General features: G+C 37.4%; 1 protein-coding gene across 1 annotated transcript in view; it reads right to left on the reverse strand.

The window, feature by feature from the left end:
- Positions 1 to 5,372: 5,372 nt before the first annotated feature.
- LOC135082495 (bicaudal D-related protein homolog) overlaps positions 5,373 to 24,577 on the reverse strand; it is a 189,961-nt gene continuing 170,756 nt past the window's right edge. The window contains exons 6-15 of the mRNA XM_063977291.1: positions 21,106 to 21,326; positions 20,916 to 21,059; positions 19,799 to 19,942; positions 19,597 to 19,722; positions 19,407 to 19,550; positions 19,217 to 19,360; positions 19,030 to 19,170; positions 9,977 to 10,129; positions 9,266 to 9,370; positions 5,373 to 8,844 (exon numbers count right to left, since the gene is read on the reverse strand). Coding sequence (XP_063833361.1) covers positions 8,716 to 8,844; positions 9,266 to 9,370; positions 9,977 to 10,129; positions 19,030 to 19,170; positions 19,217 to 19,360; positions 19,407 to 19,550; positions 19,597 to 19,722; positions 19,799 to 19,942; positions 20,916 to 21,059; positions 21,106 to 21,326 — 1,451 coding nt within the window. The 3' untranslated portion in view covers positions 5,373 to 8,715. The remainder of the gene's footprint in view (positions 8,845 to 9,265; positions 9,371 to 9,976; positions 10,130 to 19,029; positions 19,171 to 19,216; positions 19,361 to 19,406; positions 19,551 to 19,596; positions 19,723 to 19,798; positions 19,943 to 20,915; positions 21,060 to 21,105; positions 21,327 to 24,577) is intronic.

A 24,577-nucleotide genomic window follows, 5' to 3' on the forward strand; every position in this document is an offset into this window, starting at 1 on the left:
ATCCGTTGACATCTGCTGCATCTGCCATCTTTTTGGCTAGAAGATTCTTCTATCTTACAGCTTAGACCTTTAGCTACAGACCTTAGACAGTATTTTTAATTATTTATTTGTGTCAGTGTGCTCTTCTAATGAGTGTAAGACGATTGTATGTAGGTACTATTAAAATGTAATTTTAACTCATTGGTTTTGTCTCATATTTGAGGAATGTACTATGTATCATGAGTAGTCTTCGTTTAAAGGGATGCGAACGATTTAAATTTCAATAGGTAGACAAAATTGATAATTCTTAATTATCAAAAAGGACATCATCCATTTTGGTCCAAAATCAAAAGTGCCGGCCAAAAAATAAAAGTGCTGTATTCTGATAGAATACGTCCGCCTTAGCATTTATTACTATGGCAATAAAGCTGTAGCACCACTGTGCATCGTGGTATTTGAGTTCTAAAAATATATGAAACGACTGACTTTGATCTCAAATACTACGACGCACAGTGGTGCTACAGCTTTGGTGTCATAGTAACAAATGCTAAGGCGGACGTATTCTGTCAGAATACAGTACTTTTTTTTTATTGGCCGACATTTTTGATTTTGAACAATTTAAGCTTTCTCCAGTAACACTGATATTATTATACTGTGACTCATCAAAGTCATCATTGTCAAAAATATTGACAAATCGCTAACTGTCACGGCCAAAAAACTGACACGCGTCCGTCCTCCGTAAGCGCCACCGCGCGACTGATTGAGATTGTCCAAGCCGTCATGGACAATTTTTTCCACATTTTTTAACATAGTAACTAAATAAGACGCAATATAAAAATTTCATCCGTTAAAAGCCCTCAAGTTATTTCTGAACTTTAGTTTAGTAAAAGATTTAGAATCTCAAATCGCTTATTTTAAAAATAAAACCATAAATAGAAAACGAATAGAGGTAACTTTGGGAATATATTCTATCGAGTCAACTTCATCAAATCGTGTTTCCATCCGTTAATAGCCCTAGAAAATATCCTCAACTATGCCCAATAAAAATCTTAGCCTTTAATTTTACTGTTTAGTACCTCAAAAATGAAAAATGAAAACCTCATTTTCGCCACTTTCTCTGCTACCCGGCCTTAATATTGGGACGTGTAAAAGTGCTTTTTAAAAGCCTATTTGCAAAAATAAATGAGTTTTATGAGTTCTAATCAACAGCGAAACTCTTATCAATATACACACACATCTTGCGTGTACCACGATGCTAAAGTGGGTATTTTAACACGGATGGCCTGTGGCAATTTCTCTGCCATGCTTTTCTGGTAAACGACCAAGAACTATCCCAATCTTTGACATTTGAGTAACAGGAAGGTAAATATAACCCGGTCGAGTTAGCTGCGCATCTGGCAGCCGTGACGTCACATCTGGTATAGATGATCAACGCTGAATTGTCCCACCAAACACAATGACAGGGGGCGCTACCATCGTTCAACTATATGGTTTCCAACATGGCAAAAATCGGAACCAGCGATCCGGTATTGACGGTGGCGCCCCACTGTCAATGTCATGGATAGGACAGTTCAGTATTTTGGAACTATACGGGGCGAATGCGGGGAGGCTGGTGTGTGGGTGAGTGAGTGCGAGGGAGAGTCGCATTCCATCCAGCGAAATGCGCAGTTAGCACGATCGGGTTGTATCTATGTTTCTTACATTCATAACCTTTGCTTAAGTTATTACATTCTTAATGATTTTCAAATCAAATCAAATCAGTTTATTGCAATGAGGGTTTTTGCGAATGAAAAATCCGCCAGATGGCAATGCGTAGACGCGAGGTCCAAATGCTGCATGATTGGTTATTTTTGACATGACATTGACAGATATGTCAAAATCCACCAATCACGCAGCAGTCAAACCCCACATCCACGTCCCGCCATCTAGCGGATCTTTCATTCGCGAAAACCCTCATTGATGGGTCTTAAATTGATTCGGAAAATTCGTTTAAGGCTTGGTATTTCTGCTAAAGTAGGTATTTCGCGCTGTCAAAATCTGCGCGCGCAATACTTCGCCGAAGACAGCGCGCCAAAGAGCTCTCGCGGCTACACAGTATAGAAATACCAGTTGGTTAGGTTAGGTTGACTTCCTTCCGTTCAAGCGTCACACTCACAGCACTTTCTAATACAAATCATATCCAAGTGATACAAATTAAAACAACTTTCAGAATTTTTGGGAATATATTTTAGAATCGAATAAATATAAAATATAACTGCCAAAGTAAACACGGTTCAAAGAGGCGTGGCGTCACCCGACCCTCCGGAATTTTCAAGATTACGTCACCCGACCTATCGTTAGGTCCTCGGGAGCTTGAGCGATTGGAAAAACATTTTATGATCAGTTACTCTTATTACCGATTATTTAGAGCTTGGATAATAAAATATAGTTGTTGCAATTCACGAAACTTTGCATGTGGTTAATTACATTAATCAGTACACGCATCAATTTTGTTCAGTCTTTTTGTTTATTAATAAATAAAAATATCATACTAAAATTGCATACATATTTTTTTGTATTGGTCTGGGTGTTTTCTTTCCATAATTTATGTATAACGTATGTACGGGACTCTGTATTGAAAATCACTATGAGCATCACATGCGGTTACCTGCCGCAGGCACCCGCTCTGAGCACTCATGGGAGTTTATGCAGAGGTCGCTAGAGTTTGACTTTGAGCTTTGTTTATAGTCATTACGAAGCAGATTTTGATGGGAAACTGCACTGTCTTGAATTCGAAAGGGTAATTTGACGGTGTTAGGGGAATTCTAGGAATAAATGCAGAGCCTCCTCATTGAAATTGAGACATTTCAATTTGAGATTTCACTTGACATTGATTGCAATCTGACATGGAGTTTTCAAACACTTGTAAAAATAAAAAGTAATTAAATCAAAAGCAGTAAGACTCCCAAAATAACTTTCTACCCCTTTTACACGTTTGTCATAAATTATAATATTAAGGAATTGTTAAGCAAAATTTCAAGTAGATTGAACCAAAGAATCACTGTCCCTTACAAACTTTGCCCCCTTATTTCACCCCCTTCATTTCTTGACCCCATTTCGGAAAATCGGATGCCTACGTCATACAAAGAACACACCTTCCAACTTTCAGGTCTCTACGATATCCGTCAGTCATTTAGGACTAAGCATTTTTATTAGTTTTCCAATACTCTATCGTTCCAGGTATGTCATTTACAGGAGGGCGCTACTATCTTAATGGGTTATTTATTAGTCCCAACTTTATGCCACTTGACATTTCAGAATCGTTTGACTTTAGATACCTAAGCGATTTGATATTCAGAGTCCCTTAATGAAATCAAGTTCTAAAATAACTTGAGGTGTTGTACCCGATCAAGCTTTTCATTGCAGGACAGTTAAATAGTTTTATTATTAGTTTCTTCTTTAAGTCTTGATTTGTCAGAGTAGGTAAAGGCTCCATGAGAGCAAAATTTAGCTTTATTTTTTTCTTGAAATATTTGACGCCTTGTAATCTCTCGTTAATAATATAGGTCCACACAAATAAAGAATTTTTGACTTCGACTTTAATAATTATGCTCTTACATAATTAGAATAATATAAGAATAAGAATTTTTCGGTTTTTATATAAGGTGTTATTTTTTTAACTGATCATATTTTACCAACACATCCTATTACCCCCTATTGGGTTAGTAGTAGTTTCGCACGATTTTCCTTCGCACGAATATGCGAAACGTCCCCTTTCAATAATAATTTTTTTTAGTAGGCGTTTCGCCCGGATGTATTAGAAGTATTAAAATCGCGTGCGAATCGACTCTTTTTTGAACTAGTAGTATGCGATTACTAGTTCTCAAAGGGGTCGATTCGCACCCGTTCGATTGTGAAAACCAAACTAATATATTTACTGTAAGTAAATGCTAAATAGTAAATATTAGTTTGGATTGTGAATATCCTATCCTACTATAATATTATAAAGGCGAAAGTTCGGATGTCTGGATGTCATGATGTCTGGATGTTTGTTACTCTTTCACGCAAAAATTACTGTACGGATTTTGTTGAAACTTTATAGTATTATTGTTTATAACCCAGATTAACATATAGGCTAACTTATGACGATATGTGACAAATAAATTTCAATAAATAAATAAGACGTGTCTAAAAAGCGAACTCTACCTATCGTCATTGGTTAAAATCTACAGCGCTGGACAAACTACTGTATGACGTTCGTAAATATTCATTCGGGGGAAGCCGTGAAACGCCATCTATCAACATGATATCTAACGGGGGTAAAACAAGGTCCACGCGAACGAAGTCGCGGGCGGCCGCTAGTTTATAATAGGTAGCTTTCCCTCCGCAACCTTATTGGTATTCCATGTATGTGTCTTTTAACTGATTTCTGTTAAACATTTCATGTAAAATTTGTCCAGTTATAACTCCATTTACATCTGCATCTGTAAACAAGGGTTCATGTTCTCCAGCCCAGATGCCGAGTAAACAGAATCGTCTTTCAGTGACGTGCAGCTGCCCCTATATTTGACCCTCTGACCTAATTTTTTATTATTTATTTGTATCAGTGTGCTCTTCTAATAAGTGTAAGACGATTGTATGTAGGTACTATTAATATGTAATTTTAACTCATTGGTTTTGTCTCATATTTAAGGAATTTACTATGTATCATGAGTAGAGTCTTCGTTTAAAAGGATGCGAACGATTTAAATTTCAATAGGTAGACAAAATTGATAATTCTTAATTATCAAATATTTTAGCTTTCTCCAGTAACACTGATATTATTATACTGTGACTCATCAAAGTCATCATTGTCAAAAATATTGACAAATCGCGAACTGTCACGTCCAAAATACTGACACGCGTCCGTCCTCCGTAAGCGCCACCGCGCGACTGATTGAGATTGTCCAAGCCGTCATGGACGATTTTTTCCACATTTTTTAACATAGTAACTAAATAAGACGCAATATAAAAATTCCATCCGTTAAAAGCCCTCAAGTTATTTCTGAACTTTAGTTTAGTAAAAGATTTAGAATCTCAAATCGCTTATTTTAAAAATAAAACCATAATTAGAAAACGAATAGAGGTAACTTTGGGAATTTATTCTATCGAGTCAACTTCATCAAATCGTGTTTCCATCCGTTAATAGCCCTAGAAAATATCCTCAACTATGCCCAATAAAAATCTTAGCCTTTAATTTTACTGTTTAGTACCTCAAAAATGAAAAATGAAAACCTCATTTTCGCCATTTTCTCTGCTACCCGGCCTTAAATTTAATACTGTCCATTATAGACTAGGTACTTGCTATTTTCAGGAAAAGGTATTCGAGGTATGCGCAGCTTTTAAGGCTAGAATTATGAATTAAAATGCATCAATAAAATTCATCTTTTATTTATTATTTCCACAAACAAATTATTTTAATGTAAGTAGCTAGTCATAATAGATCTTACACTTTAAATTACAATAATTAAGTACTTAAAAGGGTGCTTTAAGTACACTCGCACTTAACAATACAGAGACAATGTTAGGAATTAAAATGATAATATTTCTGGGCTCTATTATTAAGTACATATTTCTTAAAATAAATACTAAAGTTTTATATTGCACAATATTGAAATATACTTACGTAATTAATGTTTATTTCACAGACACAGGCACTCTTTAGAAATGTTTTAAGTGCCATTAAAATGTTGGTACTTGTCTTGTGTCATCTTTTTAAAATAGGTACATAGTTTTAAATGTACTTACCTTCCTAATAAAATTTATAATCATTAGATTATCGTTAATAAATAACCAAAAGTGTGAAAAATTAAGATAGAGGCTCCATATGAAAGGATACTCAATTTATAAAACTAAACTCAGGGTTGTTTTATCCTGCGGTTGTTCTAAATATTTGAATTAAACCAATCACAGGGTTGAGTTTATGCTCAAGTTTTAATGAAGTTTTGAGCATGATTTCATTTCATTTCCATGACTGTTTTAAACATTTAGTGCAATAGCGAGTGGACAAATATTATACTTTGTAAGTACATAGCAAATATACACACAAAAGGTACATGCATTAACTTATATGCAATATATTTTAAAATATAATAGAACCCAGATAATACATGGAATGACTAAGAAGAATACTCGCCGTAGAACATACACTTTTGTGCTTACAGAATAGTAAATTATTATTTTTTAGTACAAAATGATATTCTGCTATTGTCATTTATTAAATTATTCATAATATTCTATTGATGAGGCATAATATAGTTAATGTTTAAAATATATTTTGACAAAGTATTTAAAACATTAATGTCTTAAAACATTATGATTAAATTAACAAACATGTTAAATTCAATAATTGAAAGAAACTCAGCAGAAATCTGTAGAATTAATACTTTAAAAAAATCAATAAGTAATTTAATTAGTTTCAGTCTTAACAATAAATTAATAAAAAATATGTCTTTCTCTTATATTTATACATATAATATTGGAAAATTAAATGAATTAAAATATTTTTATTAATGAAATTAATTTGTCTGTGCCGTATTTATTTCCCATGATAATTGTATAATTTATTTAAGTAGTAACACTAACAATATTGCAGTATTGCCATTGTAGATATGAACATTAGTAAGTATTGTTAGTAAATATTCAATATTGAGCTTTAACAGTTAGAAATTAAGGCACAAGTGTAAAATAAGTAGTAATAAAATTTCCCTGGTAGATAAGTGAAATCATAATACATTTTGTATATTATGAGCATTACAATAAAAATTATTTATCAAGCCATATCGCCACCTATCCTCTGCCCTAAGACCAGACATGTCTACACTAATATTAGAGGAAAGATTTGATTGTTTTATATAATGAATAGGCTCCGAAATTACAGGACCGATTTGAAACAAAAATTCACTATTCAAATCCTGAATTATTTCTGATGAACATAGGTACGAAGTTCGCCGGGTCATATAAAGCTACCCTTATTTTAATCGAAGTGATCGTAGATAGTTGTATGATAATACATTGTATCTTGTCTTAGGGAGTCGTTCTATTACATTCATCAGTCGACGATTTAATTCGTCTATTGTGAATGCCTTTTACTTCCTATTTTGAGAAAAATCTCAAAGGCAAAGGCTTGTCAAAACAATTTATTGTATTACCCAGTAAAACAAATGTATAATGTATTAAGTACAATGGTAAGAAGGCACTGTGGCGAGTAATTAATACATTTATTTATTTCAACTGTACTTTTAAGTTTTAGTAAGGATATTCTTTTTCTCAAGTGGCAACATTCCACCCTACCATAAATGACAATTGATTTCCAACCTTGCACTGAAGGCGCAAAGCTGAAAATCGGTTGGAGAAAGGTTCATGTTGCGGGTAGGTTAGTTTTTCGGAGTTTTGGAGTTTTAGTGTTTGTAAAAAGTTAATGGGCCACAAGAATGTCTTTACTAAATGTAGATAATAGTTTTAGAGGCACTTTTCTAGGTATAATGGTTCCAATTAGACTACTAAGTTCCATAATAAAAATAATGTTACCAGCTAATAATTACATTATATTTTACTTTAAAAATGCAACAATTTTCAATGTTGATCCAGTTAAATAAAAATTAAGTACAATTGACTCCGAAAGGCACGATTAAGGCCAGGTACTATTAAGGCACAGTACAAACTTGACATTAAATATTGCGAAAAAATTGATTAAATTATGAATTATTCTATTGAAAAATACAATTACTACAACATTATTTATGTATTAGGTACTAAAATTGTAGCAGATCATGTTCATTTCGCGTTTTATGGTAAATAATATGGCTATTCAAAACTTTCTTCTGTTATTTTTAATCTAGTCTAGAACTATGGTGCACCATTTCACTTAGAGTGACGTTAAACTATACATTAATGTATAATCTCATTTACTTATATTATACTTGTGTATTTACAGAAAGTAGTTTCAAAAAGCAATGGATTGGTTAGAAGCAGAGATGGTATTTATAACAGCATGTTATTAATAAAGATATTAATTAGTGATTCCTTGTTTAAAATAAGAAAAGCAGGCAGTTGTCATTTTGGCATTCTGAGTTTTTAAAAATGGCGGAATCGTTATTTTGAACATCTTTCCTGTTATTGTTAATGATTTTTATTTTACTCAAACCAATTATAGATAAGTGAAAAAGTTAATGATTTTTCCATGTAATTAACACTATGGTGTCTGCAAAGAACTAAGTATGAATTATATTATTTCGTTTCTCATTCGTATCGCTATTTAAATTCGTTTTAAACTTGTAAACTGGACCTTCAGATACTCTTGGCTGTATCAGTCCACATAACATCTGTTGTACCAAATCCGCCCTAACCGATCCAAGAACGTGTACCAATAAGTTGTATAATTTCACAAAAAATGCCCAATAAAACATCAGAAAGTGTCGCTACATAAGTACAGTAAGAATCCAAGAATTACACGTACACTAACAATAAACGTTCTAATTAAAATACTAGCTATCACTGCAAAGGTGTACACATCACACGGTTTGAAAAGTAAAATGAGGACGTGGCCGACGCTCGTTACGGCGGTGACGGCGTCGGTTTGGAGCAAGATGGCGGCCGTGACGGGCGCTACGGCGTTGTTATAACCTCTTTTGTACAAAATTAAAAACAGGATCGCTGTGCTGACAGTGGCCGGGTCGTGTTGGGGGGAGGGGCGGGCCAGGAGGGGCGCGCAACAGATCACCGCTGAAAAAATCCGAGGAGTCGCGACGTGCGCGTCGGCGGCGTCGGCTCCGGCAGCTTGCGCCGCTTCTCTTGTGACGTCAGCTTGTGCTTCATCTGCTCGTCGATCAGCTCTTGCATGTCCATCTGGAATACACAGTGTTCATACAGATCCTGAATATATTCAAAGACGTAACTCTAAAAAACGAACCCTAGAACTTGATTCAAACTCAAATACAGATTCTAGTCTAATTTAAAAATTTAGAATCAATCACAGGCATGAATCTTTCCCTGATTGTAACCTCATACTTGACTGTTCAAATTCTAGCATAGAAATAATTAAAACTTTCAATATTTTCACTAAGGGGTTTCACATTGCAGCTTTCAATCTTAATAAGCAAGGCCAGTATTATTACAAAAAAATTCAAGCACAAATTCAGGTTTTTGATTGGTTGAAACCAATTACAGGCTGAAATCTGATTCAGAGTATAGACTGAAACTGTGAGTGTCAAATGATACAGGTTACATTATAATAAGAGTAAAACAGGTGATGGTTAAGACTACGCACCTGCCACTGCTCTAACTGTTGGCCGAGGTCGACCTTCTGCCGCACGGCCTCGTACAGCTGGCTGTTGGCCTGCATCAGCTCCACTCTTGTCTTCGCCAGGGCCACCTGGAACGCAAGCACAGTTGTGTTGAAATTCCACCTTACATCCCTTTCTTATTTAAAAATCTTCATCTTCTTTCTATCGTAGATACAATGGGGCCTCCCTGAGTTCCGCAGGAGAACCAAAGTGACTGATATAGCCCGCTGAATCGCTAAAATCTAGTGGCGATGGGCGGCAGAAAAGTTTTCGAGACTACGAGCCGGAAGATATAGTGTGGGCAGGCGGTGGTGCCTGGATGCGGGCGGCGTAAGACCGGTCTTTGTGGATATCCTTGGGGAGGCCTTTGTCAAGAGGCCACTTATCGGATGACGCCTTAGGTTCTAAAAGAAACTAAGACTACGGACCTGCACTTCACGATATGATCTACCACGCCCTCTTTTCTAGTGGCAGCAGGAAAACCGAAGAAAGGTAGAGTAAAGAGTTCTCGAATGGGAGACTCGATATCGTCTCGTTAGATCAACAACTCCAAGAAGAATGCTGGTAGCGGCTGGTTGAAAGAACCTCTCCTTTTTCGTGCTCTATCATGCTGTGGCGTTCCATGGGAGACTTATTTTTTCTTCATTGGCATTCCATTGGCTGAAATGGATAAATGAAAATGGGTTTCTTCTTACCTCAGCAGCCTTCTTCCTCTCGATGGCCTCGTCGCGCTCCTGCCTGGCCCGCGTGACCGCCTCGTCGTTCTGGAGGCTGTTGTAGTTGGCGTCATTGAGGAGCTTGTCTCGCTCCTCAGCCGCAGCACGGAGCTCCACCTCGGCAACGGACAGCTGGAAAAGAAAATGGAAAGAGTTAGAGTTGGAATCCAACTGTTGGATTGTAAGAGTTGTGGGTGAAAACTAGTGCTAAAAAAGCCCGCTTATGACTTTGGGACGGAGCCACAGAAAGTTTAGGTAGTTAACTTTCGTTCGTTCGTTCGTTTCAGCCAAATGACGTCCACTGCTGGACAAAGGCCTCCCCCAAGGTTTTCCACAATGAACGGTCCTGCGCTGCCCGCATCCAGGCTCTTCCCGCGACCTTTACCAGATCGTCGGTCCACCTAGTAGGAGGCCTGACCACGCTACGTCTTCCAGCCCGTGGTCGCCACTCGAGAACTTTCCTGCCCCAACGGCCATCGTCTCTACGAGCTATGTGCCCCGCCCACTGCCACTTGATTTTAGCAATTCTGCGAGCTATGTCGGTTACTTTGGTTCTCCTGCGGATCTCCTCATTTCTGATTCGATCACGCAGGGAAACTCCGAGCATAGCCCGCTCCATCGCCCTTTGGGTGACCTTGAGCCTTCTTATGAGGCCCATAGTAAGCGACCACGTCTCAGATCCGTATACCATCACTGGCAACACGCAGTTACCTTTAAGCAACAGTTAACTTTACTATAACTCATTTAAAAGTTGTTAATTCTCAATCCATTGAGGAAGTTCATCGTCTGCGGAATCCCAAAAATTAGTTGATATGATTTTGACTCTACATAAATGTGTAGGGTAGGGAAATAAAACAAAAACTTGAGCACATAAACTTTACAGAAACAGAGAATTCTCTACCAAGTCCTAAACAAAAACCTTACACATTTTGAAGTGATCTTCTAGCTAGAGTTTTGTAAAAGGATGATGAACTTAGGGTTTATCTGAAAGTGAATACAGACGAGGATTAAATAAACCTTTATTTGAAGACTACGACAATTTTACATAACGATTGAAGCGATAATGACTGCAGAAATCGAAGACTGTCGCAGTCATTGTCCAACAATTAATAAGTGCATACCATTATTTTTCCGCGGCTAATCCACGCATTAATTTATGCATTAAGGCAAATTCCCACATTACCCGGCTGATGTGCGTATGACACGCGATGTGCCACTTTCTTTTTTAGCATTTGCCAGTCCATTGTTTCGTACAAGGTCGAGCGAAGATCAGATTTGTGAAAATTAGCGCTTGAAGAGGTTTCTTTCGTTAATTGGAAACGTTTAAGCTTGATTAAAGCGGCTTGATTGGTCTCTAATTATCACGGTGAACAGTTAGGAACTGTATTTATTTGTAGAGGTACTTTTCCTGCGTGTATAACAATAACACATACCTACAATAATAATACATAATATTTAATGTTCCTAATACACACAACCCAAAGGGCTTCCAGGCTAGAGGGCAAGCTAGGGTTATCATAGATTTCAGACGGAGCCGCGGACAAATGTCCAGTATTGTCCAGGCTAGAACAATAACTCGCGGCTCCGTTTGATTGGGCTCCGGAGGACATCGTGACACTGTCGAGTTTTAGTGGGTGTAGGTTCCGCCCTTCTAGGCAATGGGTAATATGGGTATGCAACTTCTTGCATTTGCCGACGGAAAAAAATCTTCCATCATAGATCATATCTGCTCTCAAGAGCTACTCTAAAGTGTTATTGTGATCAAGAGAGTTTCAATTAGTAGGATTAATTAATAATTGATTTATTAAAACCGGTTTTTCGCATCAAAAGGGCCGAAGAAATCAACCATAGATACACCAATAAAAACCCATAGCGTAAAATTAAGTATTATTGATCATGTTCCATAATTAACGAAGTACAAATTAGTGTACGCAACCATGCAGCCTAAAGTATAAATAAATCCACTCATCAGGGATGATTTATTTCTGTAATTAACGCATTAAAACATGAGAAAATTATGTTAATTCGTTAATAATGTCTGATGAGTTGGATTTAATTACAATAATGCTAATATCATGAAATAGAATTGACACATAATATTTCTGCAGTGAGTTATCAATCTTCAAAGTGATAGTTAAAAACTAAAAAAAACTCATAAATCTAATTTATTTCTGCAATTAGGCTTTAAAAAAGCACTTTTACATGTCCCAGTATTAACCCTACCACTGCTTTAGCGTCTTCTTTTTCATTGGATGGAAGCATTTTACATTCTTTACCATAAATAAAAGTATCTAGGTTGCCATATTTTTAGCTGACAACTAAGAATAGCCCTTAACTGATTTCCTTGGCCTCTTTTTATATTAATGAAGTCAAAGTAGGCCCAAGGGCTCTTTTTACGTCAGCATTTCAGGCGTTCCCATTTAGTTTACTTTAAAAAAAGCTACAATACAAACTTGGCCTTCGAGACAGAAATGGTGGCCACAGATTATAAACACAAGGTTGCCACTTTCAAGCTTAACAAGGCTGAATAAGGTGATTCCTTTGTCAGAAAAAGTTGGAGTTTTGACAGCTGAAAATGGCGCGAAATATTTTTACACATGAAAAAAAAGTTGGTTAGTAGTTTTGATGTCAAATCAAACGTAAAAAAGAAATATTTAAACTAAGTATTACTCGTACGAGTATTTGATAACTCGTTTAATTAGTATTAAAAATTATATCAATCAATGTTTGATGCTTTATTTGATATGCTTCGATCTCATACCTAGATACATATTTCATGCAGATAAATAGGGTTATGTAGTTTTCCGGTATCTATTATATTTGACTTAGGAACTTCAAGGTTTCATGATTGGCAAGGCCATGAGTAATGCCTTTGTATGATTAATAATATTTGACAATGAAAAGTAAGCAGAATTGGCTAATATTGTAGAAGTTAAGCTATGGTTTTTTTGTGGATTTATTTACGTACATGTACATACTTTTTGTTAGCAGTTTTGTATGTACAGTCACGGAATGAAAAGGTTCGTCAGTTTTCAAATTGATTCCTTCAACGAATCGCGAACACATATTACCTTTTGAAACTATGTTACAGAATAATCTCGAGTTAGAGAAAATAATCTTATACTGTTCGTCAGTAAAGTTCAAAATTATTCAGATCAAAGTCGTTTGACGATTTATCTTGTCAAGAAGATTATTATGATGGATAAACTAAAATCTGCCCCCCTAGACAAAACGCACTTTTTGATCGAATCGAAAATCGAATCCGTCAAAACTCCATACAAAAAAGGGGCTTTTCGACCACTTATCGACTGGTTTGCGATTATAATTTGCACTTTGTCTAGACCCACTGCTTGTTGGTTCAACCTGCCATTATTATTTCTATTAAATAAAAAAAACTATTGGCAATTGGTCAATGTCATCATTGCATTGCACTGATGGTATAGAAAAATAAACAAGCAAAACCTTATTCGTTAGCAAACGTCATATTTATTTAAATGTTAGCAGCACTGTTTCTTGCACTGTTATGTTGGCAGGTTTGACTCTTACAGTACCTAGTGCAAGCGAAAACCGACACTAAGGTGACGAACCTTTTCATTCCGCGACTGTACATTAAAATATGTAGGTTGGTAGAGATTGCTAATTTTTTAATACTCACGCACGAAGCCTTCGGTGGAAAGAAATCTTGTGCGCGAGGATCAACATTGTCATGGGTATAAAAAAGAAGGACATCAAACAATGACTGAAATTCAGAAAAATACTGGTACCTAACTGTCTGAAAATATCCTTACAACATCGGCAACTAGGCACGAGGGGTGTTCAAAAAGTAATGAGAATGGGATATTTCTAGCCATCACAAATATCTGGAAAAAATTGTGTAGGTAGCTTAATTCATCACTAGAATCTGTTTTCTTTACTAGTGAAAAATTAAGCTACCTACTCTTTTTTTTTTCAGATTTTTGTAATGGCTAGAAATATCCCATTCTCATTACTTTTTGAACAACCCTAGTACATAGGTATCGCTGAAAGAGCACTAAACTGTATTTGATTAATTTACCAGCACTTATTGCCGCAGTTAGCTGACGTAGGCACTTTCTGAGGACGTGATCCTGCGGTCGCCGACCGCTCGCCGGGTCACGGAGATCTTACGCCCAGATTGCTACACTCTGACGTCAAATACTTCGTGATTCATATTTTCGTCTAGAAAATTAGTAGGAGCTAGTTAATTTATGGACACGTGCTATGTTTTAACAAATCAATATTGTTGATTTAATAGGAAGAGGTCCCATACGTAGTTTTGGACGCCCAAGAATGGTCTGGTGCCCCAAGGATGTTTACTAATAGGTAGGGGTCCCCTATGAAGTTTCGAACGCCCCCTTAGAATAATCTGGTGCCCTCCCAGGATGTTGGGCTACCGATTTGAATATGATAGTTGATAGTAGTAACTCATGTCATGACATGGTATGTCAGGGGCCCAGGCGCCTTGAAAAAAACCCTAGATACGCCAATGAATGTAGCTACTAAACTCAAAACGATTGCATTTGACGAATGGTTTTAAACGCTGTGTAAGTAGTCAGTAAAAATATTTTTATTGTTACTTAATAACCATCATAATCAATTTAAAAAAAATGCTAATGTGAAGTGCTAAGCTAATGGATCAGACTTCAGGTACCTACCTATAATAAATCAGCTATTTATTAAAAAGATTAAAAAAAGAAGATTAAAAGATTATGAGACCTGAAGTCTCATGACTCATTAATGAAAAAAGGGTTAAAGCTTGCAGATCATTATAAAGAAGGAGGTGATGCGTGTAACCGATCTCTTTGATAGTTAACTTTTTTCCTCTTATTTAGCTTTTTTACACGGCTTGTGTGAGCTTTTTTTTTTTAGAGGTACTTGGGTATTTAGTGCGCATAAAAAGGGTTGAACAGAAGGCAAAACATTAACACATTCAGAGGGCTTAGTGTGAGTTTACAAATATAAGAAATTTTTTAGTTCTAGAAAGTTTCCGCTAGGGGCGTTGTACAATCCGTCATACATTTAAAAATATCATTTTTTACCCGCTCACTGGTGACGACGTTTGATGTTAACTCACACTAAGATCTCAGGATAGTCACCTTACTCTTTCGTTCGCGTTTAGTGCGTCACTTGGCATGACACAAGTGTGGCCCTGACTTTAGGCAACCTTCAAATTATATTTTCAGCTTATTATTAATTATTATTTCTTTGATCTCAAGATACAATCTGATTGCTAATCTAGCCTGACCTTTAACAATGAGCAATATTGTTTTTATTTTCTAGTCCATTGGCCCTTCGTTAAAAACGAATTTCAGTAATAGTAATTGTAAAAAAACTAGGTTCTTTTAACATCTTGCTTAATTTCACGTGAGCATTGGCTGTACAAGCATATTGTTTTGAAGTTAATTGAATCTATATTAGATCTTTGACTGAGTAGGTACACCCATAAAACATACAAGTTACATATTGACTTATTATTTTGCAGTGAAAATGGTTACGATTTACCGTCGGTCGAGAGAAATTAAAATTCGACGAGGACTTATGGATTAAAATGATTACAAATTTTAATTCAATTTTTATATTTACACCCACTTGTCACATGGGCTGTTTAAGTGAGGTAAGAAAACAATTACATACTTAATTTTGCCAGTCTTTTGTTTATTAAGTATAAGAAATAAAATACCCAAAAAAAAACTATTGAATTTTGTGCAAAATAGTGCTTAATAGTTAGTATGTAGTCCAAACACATTTAATCTTGAATACTGATTCAAACTGACGTCATGCAAACTACTATACAGATCCTGCCTTATGCGACTATGGGCCATAAACATCGCTTTATTGTTTCACAACCATAAAGGGTTGAGGTCAATTCGCCCAGACCAGATCTGTAGGATAACCACAAAAGCTACCAGCGTGGGCACTGTGTGGGATTGGTGACTCATTGATAAATAGATTAGTAGAACAATGGGGCCTAAACCATTCTATAATTTAGGAAAGTTTTAGATATCTATTTTAGGTTTTCCTGACCCAAAGATCTTCGTTGGTTGAATGTTTATTGGCGGTCAAGATGTAGATCCTGGCTACACAGGAGCTTACTATAGTTACGCCCTAATTTGAAAACTTTTGGTAATTTTGGTATAGAATAGTGAGAAATTGAACCTAGCTAGGAGAAGGGCATACGGAAATTGGAAATCATCATCACCATCATCATTTCCACAGGACGTCCACTGCTGAACATGGAAGAAATAATAATTTTCGGATTGATGAAATGGGGAATATAAACGTTTAAAATATGATAAGTAAATAATTCTCAAATACTTTTCAAACCTTGGCTACGAAATAAAGTGTTTTAACGCTCTGAGCCGTCGAACCGTGAGAAAGATAAGTAGCTTTTTCTTCTTTGTGTCGACGTGTTAATCAGTTTATGTTATTACCCTCATCTTATTAGCGCGTGTTCCGGAAGGCTCGGATTACGGATTATCCGGATCCGTGGTGTAACGAAAGCAAGCCGGATCTTAAGGTTTCGTGGCGGTGTAATAAGAAACCTATAAGGAGCTGATAATCAAATAATAATTATTATAGTGTAACTAGCTGTCACGGCGAACTCCGTACTGCCTATGTTCATCAGAAATAATGTAGGTTTATAATGGTGAACGATTTTTTAGAATCGGTCCAGTAGTTTTGGAGCCTATTCAGTTTAAACTGTAACTGCATCTATTAATAAATAAACAAAAAATCTAATATTTCGTCTTTTTAATATTAGTGTAGATGTATTTGAAATATGACCAGTAGACGAGTTCAGAACTGTTCTTCTTTAGGGTAACAATTTGGTACAGAAAATGGGTGAAAATGAAAAAAACATTCACTTCAGTTTTTCACACTTTTACAATCAAATCCTTTTGTTTGCCCATCTCTAACTGCAAGTTTAAAAAAATCTCTCAAAACATTACTAATACAACTCTATATACAATCGACAGCACATTTCATAGCAAAATCACACCTATCACAATCGACATAAGACTCTACGGTGCAGCTTGATGTGCCATCAGTCCAACTAATACAATAATCCGGTAACCGAGCGCACCGCTAAGTGAATATTAACCTGAACAGCCCGCGTAATACCATTGCGTTTGCGCACACCGCAACTCGGAGAATTATCGATGATAAATCGATTTGGCGTAATGATCGAGATAGGGTTGCCATCTTAGATTGATAAGCTTAGGCTGTAGCGTTTATTAATCATGTGTTGCCACATTTCATTAGGAAATTTAATATTTGGGTCAAAAAGTTAGCTTTAGACTGAAAAAAAAAACGCAGTGTAGGTGGTGGATGGTGGTAGTGGGAGGCCTCACTTGTTGGACCGATGATCTTTTGAAGGTTTCGGGAAGCACCTGTATGCAGGCAAGCGCAGGACCGGTAAATCCATGAGGGAGGATCGTTGTCCAGCAGTGGATCAGTTTAAAACAAAGTCCTGCCACCTACTACTTGCCTCGTCTCTCTTTCTCTCTCTAAAAAAGGCACCATAGCTCCTACAAGCTTGACAAGTGACAACCCTTTCACAACGGTATTCAGATTGAATTTACCGCGTGTCGAACTACCGTCAGTTGCAATCCGAACGCGTTGGTGTAGCACCTAAATAGTTTGTTTCGGATAAAGAGTAAAGACCTGCGCAGACTGCACGATTTATCTACTATTTTGTCGTCAATTTTAGATATTAGAAACGTACACGGAGGACAAACAGTATCCCGTTCAAAAAGTCCCCTGAATAACCGAGGACATCGAGGGACCAGACTGGACAAAAGTTCAGGAATTTTAGAAAAAAATAGAACTAACGTGACGAGTAGCAACGCATACAGCGAAATGAATTCTGCGTAATCTATGAAACAAACAAAATTAACACCGTGTGCGTTAAGTCCGAAACATAGAGATATAGAGAGATGCCAATTAATCGCTGAGTTCTAAACTCAGTGTTGCATTGGAAATTCACATACACAGAGTAATCAAAATATGTGCTCATTATCCACTGCGGTATCTCAACGTTCGAATAATCTTGAGTACTAAGTACGCAAGCAATGTAAACTGTTTACATTATAACGTCGCTGCTGTCATCATTGCTGTCACGAGCAATTTGTTCTGTTTTTGGCATTGCTGCGACACCACCCCACCCCCTTGTCACATCTCCCTTTAGTTTCTGTGATCTATGTATGGTCTGTAGGTAGTGGTAATTTCTTGGCGGACGTATTTTTTACGATTCAGGGATGTTTGTCCTCTGCGGACTAGTCCTTCGTCTGCGCAGACCTTTACGCTCCATCACGAAATGTAGAGATAGCTTTTTATAAACAACGACGTTATATCTCGTAGCCAGTTAGAGCATAACGGCCTAGCTCAGAACTGTATTTCAAGAAAAAAATATTTTGTTACTGAAACAGGTTTTGCCAATTTAACAGTGTTTTCCGTATCCATAATGGATATTTATCTCTCAGTTAGCATCAAACCGATCACGCGAGATACAGATCTAACGAAACAAACCAGTTACTGCGTAACGGTGTTATTACAAGCAAGAAAAACATTTTTTCAGAAGATATTGCGTATTGCAGAATTAATGTTACATATTTCTATATTGATTATGCTTCGTGATCACAATCTCACCCGAAGAATCCAGATCCGATCTGCAATGGAGCGAACATGCCTCGAATCGCTTATTAATATTACAAAAATTTTTTGCTTGACAAAAAGTTTGTTAGTGGTGTTAAAAACTATGATAATAAAAACGTCGGAAGAGATGCTGCAGTAGTAATTATATTTGTTGAAAAGAAATTATTATCAGTTTGTTTAACTGTAGTTCTGACGGTTAAAAATATTGCATTCTTTTGCCCAATTACACTGCTAAAAAATCGCTCCATAGTGACTTTTCGTCTGTATCTGAGTCTCTCAAGTTTTGGGGAATGGCGACGAGAAATGGGATAAGCTTTATGATTTTATTCTTTTGCCTAAAACGCCGAAAATAAAAAGCTTACCTTAGAAGACAGTTCCGCGATGACGTCGTTCTTCTCATCGATCTGTCTCTCTCGCTCCAACGCCCTTCTGGCGTGCGCCACGATGGAGTCTCTCACTCTAGAGCCCTCCAGAGTGGCGTAGGCGGCGGGAAGTAGGATAGGCTCTATGATTTTATTCCTTTGCCTGAACTAACTAAAAAAAGCTTACCTTAGAAGACAGTTCCGCGATGACGTCGTTCTTCTCATCGATCTGTCTCTCTCGCTCCAGTGCCCTTCTGGCGTGCGCCGCGATGGAGTCTCTCACTCTTGAGCCTTCCAGAGTGGCGTAGGCCGCGGCAACAAGTAGGATAGGCTGTATGATTTTATTCCTTTGCCTGAACTAACAAAAAAAAGCTTACCTTAGAAGACAGTTCCGCGATGACGTCGTTCTTCTCATCGATCTGTCTCTCTCGCTCCAGTGCCCTTCTGGCGTGCGCCGCGATGGAGTCTCTCACTCTAGAACCTTCCAGAGAGGCGTAGGCCGCGGCAAGAAGTAGGATAGGCTGTATGATTTTATTCCTTTGCCTGAACTGTCTAAAAAAAGCTTACCTTAGAAGACAGTTCCGCGATGATGTCGTTTTTCTCATCGATCTGTCTCTCTCGCTCAAGTGCTCTTCTGGCGTGTGCCGCGATGGAGTCTCTCACTCTAGAACCTTCCAGAGTGGCGTAGACAGCCTATACGTTCGCGGCAAGAAGTAGGATAGGCTCTATGATTTTATTCCTTTGCCTGAACTAACTAAAAAAAGCTCACCTTAGAAGACAGTTCTGCGATGACGTCGTTCTTCTCATCGATCTGTCTCTCTCGCTCCAGTGACCTTCTGGCATGAGCCGCGATGGAGTCTCTCACTCTTGAGCCTTCCAGAGTGGCGTAGGCCGCGGCAACAAGTAGGATAGGCTGTATGATTTTATTCCTTTGCCTGAACTAACTAAAAAAAGCTTACTTTAGAAGACAGTTCCGCGATGACGTCGTTCTTCTCATCGATCTGTCTCTCTCGCTCCAGTGACCTTCTGGCAGGCCTCCGTCACTCGCCTATGCCGGCCGAGATAATTACCTACAGCGCGCGACAACTTCAAGTTGCAAATCAGTCCGGGCCGCCACGCGCCTGTTTGCACACGCGTATCTATACACGCTCGGTCGATCATAGTCGCAATCAAGGTTTATTGTTCCAACAGCACTGTTATTTTTCTTTAATGAAAAATTGTATTATTTAGGAATAATAATTAACTGTAGTGATTTAAATAATAAAAAAAACTACACTTTTTAAATAATAAATTATTTTGAAATACTTATGACAAAAAACTATAGCAAAAAAATTGTTTTAGCTAATTAAAACATTAACTTTACTTCACCGTGTCTATTTTCCGACACTACACCTTTTAAAACTGTTTGTTTAATTTCGAATTATCGCAACACTGAAGTTTATTAATAGGTACTTTAGAGATGGTACGATTATACAAACTCCACTAGATTAAAGTTTTCTAATCGTAAATACAACAAATGCTTCTTAAAATTAAGTTTTTATTTATTTTTCTTTGCTCATACAACCCTGACGCTTGAGCGGTGACGTAGATCAATTCTTAACACAAAAAAAATGCGCTCTTGTGAGCGTAGCAGTAAGGTGCGATTTCGAATGCACAATGTGCGTTGGATATTTTGCATTATTATTATTACCGTTAAAATGTCGGCATCTGATCCTACACAAAGGAGTGCAATTTCTGTTGCTACTATTATGTATTCTGTGCTTCTGGCATGACCCGCGATGGAGTCTCTCACTCTAGAACCCTCCAGAGTGGCGTAGGCCGCGGCAAAAAGTAGGATAGGCTGTATGATTTTATTCCTTTGCCTGAACTAACTAAAAAAAGCTCACCTTAGAAGACAGTTCTGCGATGACGTCGTTCTTCTCATCGATCTGTCTCTCTCGCTCCAGTGACCTTCTGGCATGAGCCGCGATGGAGTCTCTCACTCTTGAGCCTTCCAGAGTGGCGTAGGCCGCGGCAACAAGTAGGATAGGCTGTATGATTTTATTCCTTTGCCTGAACTAACTAAAAAAAGCTTACCTTAGAAGACAGTTCCGCGATGACGTCGTTCTTCTCATCGATCTGTCTCTCTCGCTCCAGTGCCCTTCTGGCGTGTGCCGCGATGGAGTCTCTCACTCTAGAACCTTCCAGAGTGGCGTAGGCGGCGACGGCGTCCGCGCAAGCCGCGGCGAGGGCCCCCCGTCGGAGGGTCTCGCCCTCCTCCCCGTCTAAAGACGTGAGGGAAAGGTCTGAGTGTAGCCCTGTGGGAAGAAAAGGTGACATTAGAATTGACGTTAATAGCTCTGCAGGAAAGAATAGTTGGGTAACATTAGAAATAAATAAAGGAAGGTGTACCTCTCCAAGAAACTAATGGAGACAACATATTCAAATTAAATTCTTTGTAGGTCCTTTTTAGGTCACTTATTCCGATATACTATAGTATATAACTACCACTACTTCGGGACAAAATATCGCCTGGTGCAGAAAAAAAGCGGCGGAAGAAATTCAGTCACCTTTGTCAGCATCATATTTATGCATACATTAATGGAACAGTTTTTGATTCAATTATAATTTAGGATGATCTTGCTAATGTAACCAGCAAACAAAAGCTGATTTCCAAATGGCAACCGATAACAGAACAATCGGCTTTTTCTGCCTGAAAAAGAAAATATTTACACAGCGAATGGAATAACCAAACAGGTAAATGCGAGTCGACCTATTTTATAAGTGCCGGTTTGGATTCCTATTTGAGGCTATATTACATCTTGAATATGATATTAAACTTGAACCTTAGACCTTCATTGAGACAGATGTATAATTTATAGATTCTGTCACGTGCCAAATCATACTAAAAACTTAAAAAGCCTGTCCAGCATTGGACATCTCTTTGCTAAACAGCAAAAAGAAAATGCAAAACCAAAAAACTATTTGCATATTTATTATGCTCTGGAAAAGTCCGTAGGTACAACTACAATAACAGAACATAACGCAGTTACGTAAAAGAGTTGTGCGCGCGCACGCGTTGCGCCCTTGCCCGTAGTCGGGTTGCGGTTACGAAGGCTTGGAGATGGGAAGTATTGGGTTGCTTGGGTTATGTGATGGAAGATTACTGGATCGATGACGGAACGATACGGGAGTTTTTGTGGGTAGGTATACCGTCATTATTATAAGATGTAACGGCCCTTTTTAAGGCCTCGGGAGTCCCACACCCCACTCTGCCCCCCGGCAGAGGTGACAGCGCGCAAAGCATTTGCTCCGCGTCAAAAAAAGGAAGAATACTAGCTAAGTAACGACGAGAAATTAATATTACGTAGCCTATGTGAGGAAAACGAACTTGGTATTACACCTCCATTATTTTAACAGTATCTTAAAATCTAATACACGGTGGAAACGATAAGTGATCTCACTCGATTATTTCTAAACTATACAAGATATCCAAATACTGATTACTGATCCTAAAAGTGCTTCACGAGCTCTATCCAACGGTACCAATAATAGGTTACAAAATAAACGGGATCTATCTGAAAATTCAATGTTTCCAGCCTCCATACATTTAGTAAAACCACATAATATTAAAAACTATACAAGATATCTAAAAACTGGTAACTGATTCTGAAAGTGCTTCACGAGCTCTATTCAACGGTATCAATAATAAGTTATAAAATAAACTGGATCTATTCGAAAATTCAATGTTTCCAGCTTCCATACATTTAGTACTGCCACAGTCATGGCACTCATGTTTTGATAATATTATAGCAAGTTAAGCCTAAAACCAATGTTTTCCATTAATAATTTTATATTAGAATGCAATTTACGAGTTAATTTTAAGTGTTTATTAATTAAAATAAAATAAAAAATATTTATAATATTATGTGACTGGCATAGTGGCATACATTTAGTATGGAGGCTGAAAACATTGAATTTTCAGATAGATCCAGTTAATTCTGTAACCTATTACTGATATCGTTTGAAAGAGCTCGTGAAGCACTTTCAGGATCAGTAATCAGTTTTTCGATATCTTGTATAGTTTTGAAATAATCGAGTGAGATCACTTATCGTTTCCACCCTGTATAGTTAATTAGGTTTTCAGGGCAAAAATGATAATGTTCTTTCACAAGACAAGTAGTCTCTTGGAATGATTGTTATTGGTGTCAAATGCCCGCCCAATTTGATGGAAAAATTGAAGTTAATGTCATGAAGTTAAGTTCATGTCGTTGGGTGTAACTTCTTTAACCTAATTTCTAAGGTTTAGTTCGAGGTCCCTATAGTAGGGGCTCTATTAACTCAAGCCTAGCTACATCATCATAACTGTTCCACCCCATTATAGGGTTATATGATTTATTCCCTTCTCTATAAGTTATATTTTACCACGGTCAGTTGAGATCATGAAAAGATTAGTGGCATAATATGTTACAAACTTACATGACTTGATTGTTCAAGATTATTGCAAATCATGGACTTTAATCCATAATTTTCCGCGCGACCCCTTTCTAATCTTGACACGAGTCAGATTACGAGTAACAGGCTTTTGCCCGCGGCTTTGCTTGAGTAGATTTTGGTTCGCACGATTCAAAAACAACTTAATTTCTTACCATATAATATGAATCTTCATATCACTAATTTGAGAACTGATAGGTTGTACATAAACTCCTGCTTCACCCCCTTTTAATGGTAAATTTTGTCTTCAAGGTCCCTTCTTTCTTTATTCCTTTACTCGTGCCCTATTTCTAATCTATTTCTACCTATAACAAATTCATTTTTACCTATAACAAACAAGGCAAGTATGAACGCAATTATACTTGATGTTATGTGAGATGCAGTCTAGGATGGTACATTACTGCTGGTACTATTACTTAATCTGTGTTACTGCCCAGTAGAGGTGCCTACCTATCCAAATGGTACTACGGTTTTGGCGTAACCTAACAAATAATGAAATAATCAAACAGACAGAGTTACTTTCGCATTTATAACATTAGTTTGAATATGCCTACACTCACGGTCATTTTCCTTCGCTTTCCAATACGGTGCAATGTATGACTCTGATGTATGACCATACAAATGTTACCAGCTCTTTTCCAGTAATATTACGAGGTTAAAACGAGACGTAGGTAATCTTGTGCAAGCTGGAAGTTCTAATAATACAGTTTAGACTTTAACAGTTACTTTGGTTAAGTTCCTACTCATTTTATGTAGTTGCGTTAGTCCATATCTACAGATCTACTGTGTCCTGGCACCCAGCACTAACGCGCGTATTCACAAACATTACTATGAGGTCTCACAGTGCGCGTGGGCGCACAGGGTGACACATGAATCAATCACAGAGCTCTATTCAACGCTGTGCGTTCGATTTGCTGCTTCACTTAAGCAAGCATCGTTTGTGAATACGGGTGTTAATGTATGGAAATAATGTAAGGTAAGTAAATCTAAAAAACGCAAAGATGCTTGTTTTGCTTCAACTACAGCAGATTATGTTGTTCTGAAGTAGTGGTGGTACACGTTATATTTGGGACGT

This window comes from Ostrinia nubilalis, chromosome 21, assembly GCF_963855985.1.
Source record: "Ostrinia nubilalis chromosome 21, ilOstNubi1.1, whole genome shotgun sequence".
In the NCBI taxonomy this organism is placed as follows: Eukaryota; Metazoa; Arthropoda; class Insecta; order Lepidoptera; family Crambidae; genus Ostrinia; species Ostrinia nubilalis.